The sequence below is a fragment of the Tympanuchus pallidicinctus genome, unplaced genomic scaffold, assembly GCF_026119805.1.
Source record: "Tympanuchus pallidicinctus isolate F22 unplaced genomic scaffold, pur_lepc_1.0 scaffold16, whole genome shotgun sequence".
In the NCBI taxonomy this organism is placed as follows: Eukaryota; Metazoa; Chordata; class Aves; order Galliformes; family Phasianidae; genus Tympanuchus; species Tympanuchus pallidicinctus.
Genome location: NW_026294679.1, coordinates 373,385 through 386,787, shown reverse-complemented (window position 1 = coordinate 386,787; position 13,403 = coordinate 373,385). Strand labels below are relative to the sequence as shown.

The 13,403-nt window shown below is 46.2% G+C and overlaps 2 protein-coding genes across 2 annotated transcripts in view; both read left to right on the top strand.

Moving 5' to 3' along the window:
- The window catches only part of PWWP2B (PWWP domain containing 2B), a 125,327-nt gene extending 120,964 nt beyond the window's left edge, over nucleotides 1-4,363 (top strand). Inside the window, exon 3 of the mRNA XM_052677054.1 lies at nucleotides 4,330-4,363. The gene's annotated coding sequence lies outside the window, so the exon portion shown is untranslated. The remainder of the gene's footprint in view (nucleotides 1-4,329) is intronic.
- The window catches only part of INPP5A (inositol polyphosphate-5-phosphatase A), a 210,240-nt gene that overhangs the window by 40,332 nt on the left and 156,505 nt on the right, over nucleotides 1-13,403 (top strand). Inside the window, exon 2 of the mRNA XM_052677064.1 lies at nucleotides 4,330-4,371. Within this exon, the coding sequence (XP_052533024.1) occupies nucleotides 4,330-4,371 (42 nt within the window). The remainder of the gene's footprint in view (nucleotides 1-4,329; nucleotides 4,372-13,403) is intronic.

The window sequence follows — 13,403 nt, the reverse complement described above, 5'->3', positions numbered from 1 at the left end:
GGCACAGTGCCTGCGTGCCGTGCGTGAGGCTGCCCGGCGTCTGGGCGGCTTTTGGGCTGCGAGGGGCCGTGAGGGCTGGCGCGAAGGAAAGTCGCTTTGTGCTCGGGGAAGTGACGCTTTTGAGAGTGCTCACCTCCTTTCTTCTATTCTTTCCACTGCTGCTTGAGCTCAGCGCTCTTCGGCTGCCTATCAGAGAACACCCAGAGCAGATGGCGGGCTGCGGAGAACGGGAGCGGCAGAAGCCAGAAAGAAGCAGGCTGATAAGGCTGGGTTTGGGATCCTGAGTGCTGGGAGATCAGCTCAAGTGCGTGGATGAAAGGATTCAGCGCAAGGGAGGACAAGGAAAAGATTACCTTCATTTACATTACAGAAAGAACGAGATAATTTAATGAAGGGCAAAAACTGTGTGGATGGGAAGAAGGCCAAAGAGTCTGGAAAACACAAAATGTGCTGTATCTAGTTTTAAACAGAAATAAAAGGAAGATAAATGATCTTTCTACTTGACTGTTATCTCTAGTCTTTGAGAACTTAAAGTAATTTACACAGAGGTGACTGGGGAGAAGCTGGGAGCAGAGAGCTGGCTTGCAGAATCTCGTCCAAGAGCACTGAAAGCAAAGCGAGGATGATGCTGTGCCCGAGGCTGCAGGAGAAGCGTGGTGGTGGAGGCCGACCCAGCGGCAGGCTGAGCCTCGTGCACTGCGGGCGGCTGGGGCAGGAGTCCAAACCCCAGCTTTCTGTGAAGGAGTCCTCGTTAGCAACCTGGTAGTCTAATTAAATGTAACTGCAGGATGTGAGGCTAGCAGACTTCACTGTCGTGTTCCAGTGCTGCTGCTCCTTCTCCTGATGCGTGCATTTTTGCTACTGCTTCTTCAGAAGATGTTTTTTGGGAAGACTGCAACCTTTGTTCTGCACCTGTTAGTATTTTTCACATTGAGTTTTTGTCACCCGTTGTTATCTGTTCCCAAAAAGCCTTGGAGTTAAGCCACAGAACTGAAGAGAGAAAACTGGCTTCAAATGTGGAAGCACAAATCAAAAGTAAACTTAAAATACAGAGTAGAGATTGGGCCAGCAGGATATGCAATTGTGTTGAGTTCTGTTAATGAGGGGTTGGATGTGGTTGGATGGATATGGTGGAGTGGGGCTTTTCTTCATTGGGCAGCCTGATCTCGTGTAGCCCTGCCCGCAGCAGGGAGTTGGAAGGACAGGGCCTTCAAGGTCCCTTCTGGCCTTAAACTGTTCTTATTCCTGAGCTGAAGTCCTGGAGACGCATGGTGAAAGGCAGTGGTGGATGCGTAGAGCATTCCTGCTGTGGCTTACGAGGCTTATAAGTAGTGTCTGCTGTAGCTGAAAATAAGAGGGAAAGAGAACCTGTTAAAAGCTGCCGCTAATGCCTGTGATATTCCTGCATGTGAGTCTGTCTGCGGGCTGCTCCCGCTTCTTCACTTGCAGCTTCTGCTGCAGCCATCTGCAGCACGTGTAGCCACTGTACGTTTGTTTCACACTGGTTTGAGGTCTTGAATTTGTTTGGAAACTGATTTTTCTGTATCTGTGGGTATCATGTCTAGTCAGAGTTGTGGTCTGAGATGGTGATGCTCTCCATCTGTAACACCTGCCCTTCATATTGAATGGTGTTTGGTGATATCTGATAGCTGCAGGTGTTCGCTGTGCCTCTGTGGCACCTGCTGCAGCAATGCCCCAAAGCACTGGAGGGCTGAAGCCTGGGAAGAAGCCAGGAACCCATCCGTTCTCAGGGGCAGCTTGGTGTTTCCACTTAACTGGAGGAGATTGAAGAGCAGCATGGACAGACGTCATTCTGTTGTGCTCTATGCTGTCTTTTGGGGGCTGTTTCAAGGCACTGTGCGTCACCTACTTCTCTCCCCTGTGAAATACAGGAGCAGGGCAAGCTTTGCATTGCCTTGTGCTGCGATGAGGCTCTGCAGGTTGTTTGCAGAGATTGCTCTGACTGCCTGGGACCTAGTTTGCCAGGATTGTTGCCATTTAGCTGTGAGGCAAATGGGTGAACCAGTACCACTTCCAGCTATGTTTAACAGCAAAGTAATGTTGTGCTTTGTTTTCTCCTTTGGGATTCTTGTAGGATAAATGCTTTAAATACTCCTGATTGGTAGCATTTTTTTCTCAAGCAAGAACAAGCTTAGTTACTCTAATTTAACATACAGGGCATGTGTCAGAATTTACAGATGTGTATGCTGATTCAACTGAAAATTTCCAGATGTGCTAAATAAAATCTTAGCTTTATTCTGACATAGAAGGTCTGTGTCTGAAACTTGGGGAGGGTGTCAGTGGGGACCATCACACTCTAGTGCACTGCCTTGAGTTCAGGTGTGGGATTTGGGGTTTGCTGTGCCCCCATAGGCAGCTACTTGCTGTAAGTACAGGCTGTAGGTAAGAATAGTGCTCTTTCATATATATGTATTTTTACAAATGGCTGGTCTCTGTCCACTTTGGATTATTTTTCACAATTAATAGGCCTTTGGGGCATCTAGTGGCTGGTGTAAATAAGGTAAAGGAGAGTTAGGACTCTGAGGCTTTTTGATTTTAAGTGAAAGCTGTCTGTCACCCACTAAATAGCACTACTTTCAGTTTTGAGAACAAGCACAGCAGTTGGTCTGCCTGCAGTCTAGTGCAGGGCTTGCTCATCTAGTCTTCGTAACAGCCAGAAATGATTAATTGGAAGCTTTGCAGATCCCAAGATCTTGCCTTCTTGTTGGATTAAATTTGGTCTTCTGGTTGAAATCCTGCAGAAATTGCATGCAACACGTGTAAGCAGGTTCCATCTTAATCTACATCTGTTCTGGTTACAACCAGTATGTCCTGTGCCACTGTCAAAACTTACAGTTAAGAACTGGCTTGAAATCACAGCTCCTGGTTGGTTTGTTTTCTCGTTGTTTCATGAAAGTCAGTTCTCATCATTATTCATGGAGTTGTCTCATGAAGTTCAAAATGAGTGGAAAAAGGGTTAAGCTTGCAAGAACAAGTGCTTACAGAGACAGTATTCTTTTGGAGAGAATATTTTATCCCTTGCTTCATTGCCTGCAGTTTTTTGTGTCTGCAGCTTCCTTGCTGTGGCTCTGTAATATTATTTGGCTGAGCGGAAGGGCATGAATGGGAGACATGAATGTTTTGCCCTGTGTTTATTAAAGACGACCCCGAAGTTGGGCCAAGCCCTGACCCTCTGGCTGAGAGGTGGAGCTGGGCCAGGTGTGGGATTGGTGCTCAGGGCCGGGATGTGAGGAGGGGCTGCTGGTCCCTGCGCTTGCCTGCTCTGAGCCCAGCAGCAAGTTGCCACAGGCCATGCTGAGAAAGCTTGTTGTGAGAAAATAGAGCACCTGGGGAGTGGGAGCTTCACCTCCTTGTCCTGTGATATCTGAATTTGAGACCATTAAGAATGTGCCATCAACAAAAGGGAGGGGAGAGCAGGGGACACAAGTGACACTTTTTTCCTCTTGGCTTTCAAAAAAATGTCTTTTTTTTTTTTGAAGGGATGTGGGTGGAGGTTACTCAGTTCTTATAAATCTGTAAGTGTAGAGTTGTGTTCAAATAATTGAAAATAACACATTTTGATAGGAAAATGCAGCAGGACAGGACTGTGGTGCTGGTGTTGACCTCTGACCAAACACTGCCTGAACGGTTGCTGGGGGTGATGGGGGACCTCTGATTTCCAGTTCCATGTGTTCTGCTGTGCCCCACAGGCACTGTGCGTTCCTACTGTTTCTGTAGAAGAGTGATTTGGGTCTGTGTTTTCTGCCTACAATGCAGGAATTAGCAAATCTTGCTGATAATGTAAGTCGGTAAATGTCCACACTGGATGTGTAGAAACCATCCGTCCACCTCTATAACCGTATCTGCTGTGCTGTGTGCTTCATAGAAGGCACAACGCAGTGTTTTTGCTCTTCAGTTTTCGTAACTTCTGTAACGACTTTGAACACTTCTCTCTGTTTGCTCCTGACAGGAGCCCCAGTGTCCTGCAGAAGCACAGCTGTCTGTGAGGCCGTTTGTTAGAATGAACTCTGTGTAATTTGAAACTGTGTTCTCAAATTGCAAGAACTGGGTGTCAGCAGTTCACGCAAAGGTTTTGAAATCCTGGCAGTGAGTGCGCGCTTCAGAAGCAGGTATTTTGACAAGCGTCAGGTCTGTGGGTCTAATCACTGGGTCATCGTGTAAGAGCAGGGATGCAGGGAAGTCGTAGATGAAATGCGTCTCCCTTAATTGTTGAAAAACGGGAGGCACCAAGAGAAGGGACGAGGGCTGTGATATTGTTGTAAAAATGTATTACTCTTGTTGCTGACTTTTTTATGTTTTGCTTTTCAGCCAGAAAACTTGCAGAAGAATTGGCTTCAGGAATTTTATCAGGTAAGGTGAAACTTCCTTCCTTATTAATAAAATAAAGATCTTTTGCTTTTGTGAAGTTGAAGTTCCTATATCATGTTCAAAACCAGTCTTAAAAAAAAAAAAAGTGCCCTTGGATTTGTAATGATTAGTGTGTAGGCATCATCTGTTCTCATTGACAGTCTTCTGGTTTAAAACAGTTTGAGTGCTTTGTAAAAAAATAAGTGATATATGTTCACATTTTTATTAAAATCTTGGCCATTTCTGATGGTGGTTTGCAGCAGATCAGCCCTCTTATTTGAATTCGCTTGAAATTTTCCCAGTTTGGAGCAACATAACAAGTACTGGAACTGTACCTTAAACATGTTATAAGCTTAACTGCGTATTTTTTAAGTGTGAAAGCCACTCTTACATGTTCTGGTTTTGCGTTAGAGGTTTAGAAACCTTCCATCCTTTCTGTGTAGCATTAGTGCTGTTTTACTTCGATAGTTTGTATCAGCTTCCAGAATCGATAGGTTCTGAAGTTCCTTTATTCGTTATTAAATCCCTTATGGAAAATGGTTTACACAACATTCTGCAGTTCAAGTTTTAAAGTGAAACTGCAGCAAACTGGATTTTCAGTGTTTTGTTACTTTTTTGTGACTGGAATTATAATCTTGGAAGGTCAAGGTTCCAATGCCATTTATGTCCACCACTGCAATACCATACAACACTGCAGTTTCTAGCAAGTTGAATGCAATTGCAATGAAATGACCAGTTTGAGATTCATATTGTCTATCAGCTCCACGAAAGATGAGCTTATTTTTCTTCTGTCTTGATTGATTAGTGGGGTTTAATTTGTATGGGTTTCCTTGGCTAATTCTGATTTTAAAAAACCTTTTCACACTAAAAAAAAAAAAAAAAAAAAAAAAAAAAAAAAAAAAAAAAAAAAAAAAAAAAACAACACAAAAAGAACTCCTATGAAGGGAATATATATTTAAATAGATGGAAGCCTTTTTTTTCGCCTTCAGATCACTGAATATTTTATAACATCGTGTTACTTCTGCATATTTATTGACAAGACTGTATGTTCAGCTGTTAGTGAAGCGGGGGTGTGCGCTACGGAAATGTCTCCAAATACTTGGTGGAAAACAGGAAAAGGAGGGGAGAAATGAGCTGCTAGTATTCTGGAGCAGAGACCACTGGTGTGGAACTGAAGTAGGTCTGTCTTTGTCCCACTGAATGTTGAGCACACCAGGCTCAAAGCAGGGAGAAATGGTTCCTTAGTGCGCGTGGCAGGTCGAGTCCGGGTGCAACCAGCTGAAGTGCAACTGCAGCAGCCCTGGGCCCATCCCTCGGATACAGCAGCTCTGCTGCTTCTTTCCTTTCCACTCCTTCTGCCTTCCTTATCTGCAGTCCAAGGAAGCTGTGTTTAAAACAAAAATGTTGCCAGTTCTACTCATCACCAGCAGGGAATGACGCAAACAGTCCTCAGGAGGAAAGCAGGAGCCTTGAATCCTTCCTCCTCACGTCAGTGCCTTGGGTAGGATTGCTGCTTGCTCTGTTTGCTGCTAATGTGGTAGGAAGTGGAGTGAAACTTTAAGGAAGAGACTAACGTGCTGTGCTAAAAGTAGCGCTGCACAGTCCTGATGTAAGGCTGCGTAGCAACCCAGTGCATGTAGAACTTCAAATATATTTTTATTCAAGTTCTGCATGCTCGAAGTCCTCTGCAAATTGAAATTCATCAGATGTGCTGAAAACTGGCTTTTAAAAAGACTGGTAATGCTTCTTCATAAACTCAAAACCCAGGTAAACCACAGACCACAACTTTTTTCCATTCTTCTGAGGAATTCAATTTGCATATGTGGTTGTGTCACTACAGTTTGCATAACTTCTGAGAGTGAAGTCCTTGTGCGAGCTGTCAGAATAACCTCTGCAAAAATAAAAGTACTCTGTTTAAAATGTTTTTAGGAATTAAGCCCATAATGAAAAGATGTCTTCATGTTTGAGTAATGGAGTTAAATCCAGCTGGTGATTGGTTATGAGTGGTGTTCTGCAGGGATCAGAATTGGGCCTGTCCTCTTCAATATCTTTGTTGATGACCTGAACGAGGGCACTGAGTACACTCTTGGTAAGATTGCAGATGGCACCAGGTTGGCTGGAAGTGTCAGTCCGCCTGGGCGTAGCAAAGCCCTACGAGAGATCTGGGCTGAGGCCAGCGGGATGATGATCAACAAATGTCGGGTCCTGCTTCAGCCACCGCAACCCTGGGCAATGCTACAGGCCTGGGGCAGAGTGCCTGGAAGACTGTGGAGAGGAAATGGACCTGGGGGTATTGATTGATGCTCAGCTGAACGGGAACCAACAGTGTGCCCAGGTGGCCAAGAAGGCCAATGGCATCCTGGCTTCTATCAGAAGTAGTTGCTAGCAGGACCAGGGAAGTGATTGTCCCCCTGTACTCAGCTCTGGTGAGGCTGCACTGGAACTGTGTTCCAGTTTGGGCTCCTCACTGCAAGAAAGACATCACGGAATCATCAGGGATGGAAGGGAGCTCCAGAGATCGAGGCCAAGCACCTGCCAAAGCAGTTGTGTACATCAGGTTGCACAAGTAGGTGTCCAGGTGGGTCTCAAACATCTCCAGAGAAGGAGACTCCATAGTCTCCCCAGGCAGCCTGTTCCAGTGCTCCGTCACCTCATTGTAAAGAAGTTCTTGTGCACATTGGTGCAGAACTTCCTATGCTGCAGTTTCCGGCCGTTTCCCCTTGTCCTGTCTCCACCTACTGCTGAAAACAGTCCGGCCTCGCCACTGCCCCCCACACCTCAGATATTTACAGACCTGGATCAGGTCCCCTCTCAGCCTTCTTTTCTCAAGGCTGAACAGCCCCAGTTCACTCAGCCTTTCCTCATAGCAGAGATGCTCCAGGCCCTTCACCATCTTGGTGGCCCTCCGCTGGACTCTTTCCAAGAGATCCCTGTGTTTTTTGTATTGGGGAGCCCAGAACTGGACGCAGTGCTCCAGATGAGGCCTCACCAGGGCAGAGTAGAGGGGGAGGATCACATTGAGGCTCTGGAGCGCATCCAGGGAAGGGCAATGGAGATGTGAAAGGTCAGGAGCACAGGCCTTATGAGGGGCGGCTGAAGGAAGCTGGGTTTGTTCAGTGTGGAGAAGAGGAGGCTCAGGGGAGACCTCATTGCTCTCTATAACTTCTGAAGGGAGGTTGTGGTGAGCTGGGGGTCGGCCTCTTCTCTCGTGTAACAGTGATGGAATTAGAGGGGATGGCCTCCAGATGCACTGGGGAGGTTCAGGCTGGACATTAGGAAATACCACTTCTCTGAAAGAGTGGCCAGGCGCTGGAATGGGCTGCACAGGGAGGTGGGGAGTCACCGACCCTGGGGGTGTTCAAGGAACGTTTGGATTTTGTGTTGAAGGACGTGGTTTAGTGAGAGCTATTGGTGATGAGTGGATGGCTGGGCTGGGTGATCCTGTGGGTCTTTTCCAACTTGGATTCTATGAATGTCAAGTAACACATTAAGGAACATTTCTATGGCTTTTTGTTTAAGTTCCAACAACTATAAGCTAGGAATTTTACATCAGCACAGGTCACTTCATGTTTTATCATAGGTTACTGCTATATGCATTTCCCAGAACATAGCATGTGAAAGACTTTGTTTAAGTAGCCCATGCTAAAATTTTTAAGTTTGTGCCCCATTCCGTGGGCAGTCTGATGTAGCACTTGATCTAGCACCTGCCTGCGGCAGGGGGCTGTTGGAACATGGTGATCCCTGATGTCCTTTCCAACCCAAGCCGTTCTGTGATTCTGTGGTGTGATTCTACGAATACTGTATAATCACAGTCTTCTGTATGTTGGAAGGGGCCTTGGAAGGCCGCCTGCAGTGAGCAGGGACACCCACAGCTCCACCAGAGCTCAAAGCCCATCCCCTGCTCCAGGCTGTCTGCAGCGACCACCCCCACCTCTCTGGGCAGCCCATGCAGTGCCTCGCTGTAACACACTTCTTCCTTATGCCCAGCCTAAACATTTTATCTTTTAGTTCGAAAGCATTTTCCCTTGCCCTACATTAAATTTTGCATATTTTTGTGTTAAATTACACAATTTAACCAAGAAATGCAGATTAAAAAAAAAAATTGAATTTTAGTGTGTAATTTCATTTTACAACATAGCAGCCCTCAAAGCTCACTACTTTATTACCTTTCTGAGCACTGTTGATAGAGCTGATAAATGTTTTACTGTTTTACTTGGATGTATCAGTCCCTTGTGAATTTGAAGTCTGCCTTTTGGATGACAGCTGACTTTGTATTTTAAAATTGGTCTACTATCAAACGCTGGGTGGCTTTCTGCCAGTTCGCAGCAGTTGCTATTTTTCCCCTAAGGAAAAATAAAGCGCAGTGGCGGGGCAGACCGGCAGAACTCAGCCCAGCTATTTATGGGCGCCGGCTCCTGGCACAGCCCCAGGGCTGCTCCCAGTGTGCTGCTGCCTGGGCACACAGCTGGCTGCCTGCAGGAACGGCCCAGCCTCAGCCTCGCTGCTGCTCTGGTTTCCCATTGCTGGCTTTGTGGTCAAGCTTTTCCTTCTCACTGCTGTATATCTTTTCAGTTGGTTCCATTGGTGAACACATGGTGATAATGTTGTGGTTTTGTAACGCTTTTCCTTGTGATATAAGCTGAAGGTATTATACTATATTCTGATCTGTATGTAAGAGGGCTTAAAGTCAGTCTGAATAATCCCCTGCAAAGCAGGGGCAAAGTCAGCATCTCAAGTAGGCATTTTAGGGTTCTGAGGAGACGGTCTGCCTGTCCATTAATGCTTAACAGACTGGTTAAAAGGTTAAAGCACGTCATCCGGTTAAAATACAGTGTCATCAGAAACATTCCCTAAATGACTGGGTGACCGTGTTCCTTCTCTTCTGCGGACTAGAATATTAACTTTAAAGTTAGCGTGTCATAATGCTTTCCAGACAGGAAAGCTCAGAGTGCCTAAGTTTGGGTTTTGCTGCTTCTGCCTCCGTAATTGAACGTGTTTTCAGATTTTCTCTACAGAGCCAGAATAATAATACTTTTCCTTTAGGAAAACTTTTGTTTAATTCACTTCCAAAAGCTTAATTTCAGAAACTTGCTCTCTTGGAATGTGGAAATTTGAGAAATGGTCTAGCGTTTTTCTTCTGCTACAGCTGTCATCGTATTTTGCGTCTTGCTGCATTTTGGCTCAGCACGACTAATTTTAATCTGTCAGCATGCATTGGAAGGCCAGGAGTACTTCCTCAATCCCTGGCATTGTGGAGGCAGGCTCCCTGCAGGCGGCTGCTGGCTGGAGGGAGCTCTGTGCTGCCGGCGCTGTGCTGTGGTGCTGCAGGGCCCTGCTGGCCCACTTGGTGAGAGGTGTGAGGCTGTAACTGAGAATTTGGCAGCGACTTTGTGACTGAATTTGGGCCTGGGAGGGATATGTGGTCTGGCCTTGGTAATTCCAGGCCCTCCTGTTAGCAGAAATACCTCACCCTTCTTGGTGAAGAATTGAAGGTGCTTTTAAGCAGGCTGTATAAGACCACGTGGGGATTTTTGTATAGTTTTTTTTGTGACTCTCTTAGTGCTGAACTGCAGGAGGTTCTGTTCACGCCGTGCTTTACTTGTTGGATTAAGAGAAGGAAAAGGTGCACAGAATAAGCTCCCAGCTGAGTTTGTTTTATTTTCACTTGTGAAGCGCAGAGTTAGAAAGGAATGCGAGTGGCTGTGCGCTGCTGCTATTTAAAACATGCTTTGAGTTAGGGGTGTGGACACAGGGTTCAGAGCTGCCAGGGTTACACTGAAGTATTTCTTGGTTCACAGATGCATCCACCTCCTCCTGCAGAGAAGCCATTGGGGTTAAAAAAAAAAAAGGATTGAATGCCCAGTAGTGGCCATAAACAGGATAGAAATGTACATTCTTCTCAGTGTGTGGTGCTGCTCTCACAAATGGGCATAAAGCCATTCTTAATGTGTGTCTTCATGCTTAAAACAGGCTATGATTTTTCTGCAGAAACCAGAGCATTGGCAAAGCTTGCGTTTTGAGCTTTTTTTAGCTGAGGTGAGGACAGTAAAGATAGCTGCAGTTCCTGCAGTCCTTTCTTGTGGCTGCAGTAAGGAACAAACCTAAACCAAAATGAGAATTAAGTCAGTTTCTGAGAACTTGCCTTGCTTCCCTGGAGTGGTTCAACTGTCGGGGGCCCGGGCAGCTGGGCAGTGCTCTCAACCAGAGCTGCCCCCCAGCTCCTGGTGAATCATATCAGACGAAGGTGCCCAAAAGCCTGCACTGGCAGGGCTGAAAGGGTTGGGTGCAGCCCTGACAGAAGAGATGAGGGGTACTGGTGGTTGGCAAGCTGGATGCGAGCCAGCACTGTGCAGCCCAGAAAGCCAACCGCATTCTGGGCTGCATTCAAAGCAGCAGGGCCAGGGAGGTGATCCTGCCCCTCTGCTCTGCGCTGGTGGGGCCTCATCTTGGAGTGCTGCATCCAGATGTCTGTTCAGTGCAGTTCTCAGTGCAGGAGAGACATGGGCCTGTTAGAGAGCGTCCAGAGAAGGGCCACAAAAATGGACCGAGGGATGGAACGCCTCTCCTGTGAGGGCAGGCTGAGAGAGCTGGGGCTGTGCAGCCTGGGGAAGGCTGTGAGGTGACCTGATAGCCTGTCAGTATTTAAAAGGGAGCTACAGGAAAGAAGGGAACAGACTCTTTAGCAGGGTTTTTGGTGATAGAATGAGGGGAAATGGCTTCAAGCTTAAAGAGGGGAGATTTAGGTTTGATATAAGGGAAAAAGTCTTCCACGGTGAGGGCGGTGAGGCTCTGGAACAGGTTGCACAGAGGATGGGGTGCTCCATCTCTGGAGACTTTCAAGATCAGGCTGGATCTGGGCAACCTGATGTAGCTTTGGTGTCCCTGTTCAGTGCGGGGGTTGCACTGGATGGCTATCAGAGGTCCCTTCCAGCTCTAAGGATTCTGTGATTCTACGTGTGTTGGGCATCCTGTAGCTTCCATAAAGCATAGGGTGGGACGTGCCAGCTGTCTGACAGGTGGATTTCAGCTCTGTTTGCTCCAGATTTGATGTTTTTCACAGAGCCTTGTTCTCAGAATCCCTTTCTTTCAGTTGCAGGCCACAGCTAATTTTGTTAGAAATATCTTTGCCTGAGCAAAGAGGTACTGGGTTGGAATGGGCAGGCTCCTGTGTGCTACCAGAACACCAGGCGTTGTCTGTGGCTTCAGACTAATCAGTAGGTCAAGCACTTTGCTTTGAATGTAGTCATATTAAAAAAAAAATAAAATTGAAAGGACTTTCAGTGTTTGCTATAGGTAGAACTGACATTTAAAATAGGCAGCGTGGTTTTCTGAATTCACGGACTTGTAATTAAAGTCTGAGTTTTCAACATCTGTGCCCTTATGACCATTAATCTAAGAATTACAGCCTGTAAAAATTACTCTTGTGAATAGCATGTAAAAGACAGTATGTTCTAAGCATGTGTATAGTTGTATACTGACATTATGGTCAGCTTCATTGTTTTTCTTAGATGTGGAAACTGCAGTAACTTTCACGTTACGTAAAGCCAAAATTGGTAGTTAGCACTGTTATCACTTGTATAACTGACATTGTTTTTACTTCTACCCCTCTGATCACTAAGTAATTCACTTTTTGCCTTCTCTAGTATTATTCTCATACAAACGCTTGTGAAATCTTTGAATCTTCTCTTTTCATTAAGAATCTAGATGTTCTCATTGGCAGTGTAAGGCATTTATTTTAAATGCTGGATTTGCATTGTAGATTTGCAGCCTGTTTTGTTTGGTGTAACTTTAGATTGTAGTACTAAGAAATAAACCATGTTCAGCAGTTATGTAATGTATGAAGCTGGCAGCATTTGTTCTGCTGACCGCTTCTGGTGGCTTGTCACTGGCTGCTTGGAATAGGCTACCACAGGTTTTGGAAGGCATGGATGTTGCATCTAAGGGATGTGGGGGGAGGGGGAGGGTGGGGAAGCAGGGCAGAAGCTATACTTGAGATGTCTTCCATTTAGGGAATAGTGTAATATGACAAAATCTGTGAGGAAAGATTTCCAGCCTGCTGGGCGCTGTGTTTGGCAAAGGGGGAGAACAAACGGACAGTTGTTCTGCTAAGCGCCACCTGGATGTTGTGCGGAGCAGGGGAGGAGGGGTGCGGGGTGAGGCTGCGCTGGGTGCGTTTCCTGCTGCTGCACGCCGTGGCTCTGCTGATGGGCAGCTGCTCCCTGCTGGCTCTCAGTGACAGCCGCCGTGACCTGGACTCGCACTCATTGCTCTGGAGCAGACTGGGCAGCGCAGGGTTGTTCGTGTCTTCTGAGACAGCTTAGTGTGTAGTGCACTCTGTTTGAACTGGAAATTTGTAGGCATTTTGTAAAAGTGATGCTGCCAGGGATGCTCTGAAGGGATTTCAGAGGTCGCTGTGCCAACCACCATTGGTTAGGTAGTGCTGGATGGCTGCTGTGTGCAGCAAAGCTTGTCCGTGTCTGGTAAACCCCTCTGCTCCATGTGGGGTAATAATCCTGTTGTCAGCCCAGGTCCTGCAGAAGGAAACCGGCAGGTATGCAATGCGCTTTCTGTGGTGCATTGTGCTGCTGTGCGTCGTCCTCACACGGAGCTGTGCAAATTCAGTAATAATCTGTTGATTTGCTAGAGAGAAGGGGAGGAAGGATGCTGCAAAATCTCAAGGTGCAGTTTGTGCTAATTTCTAATGTCTCATGCAGAAAATAATATTTACAGTTAAAAAGATCCTATTTGAATCAAGGCAGTTGAGAAAAATCTTAGAAGCAAGGATGTTGTAGAGTGCGTGTCATAACTGGAAATTACAACGAAGAAAGAAACCTCTTGTATAGAGACAGAATTCAGTGAAGTCCTGATGCTGGCTGTACTGTCTCATTTCGTAATATGTACTGGTAACTTGGATCTTAGCTACTGTGGCTTAGATTCCCATCTTCTGTTCAGTGAAAGCGTACTCTTTTATCTCAAAAGCGTCCCTTAGAAACAAGGAGGAAAAATGTTGGTTTGGAGAAAAGTGAATATGTATT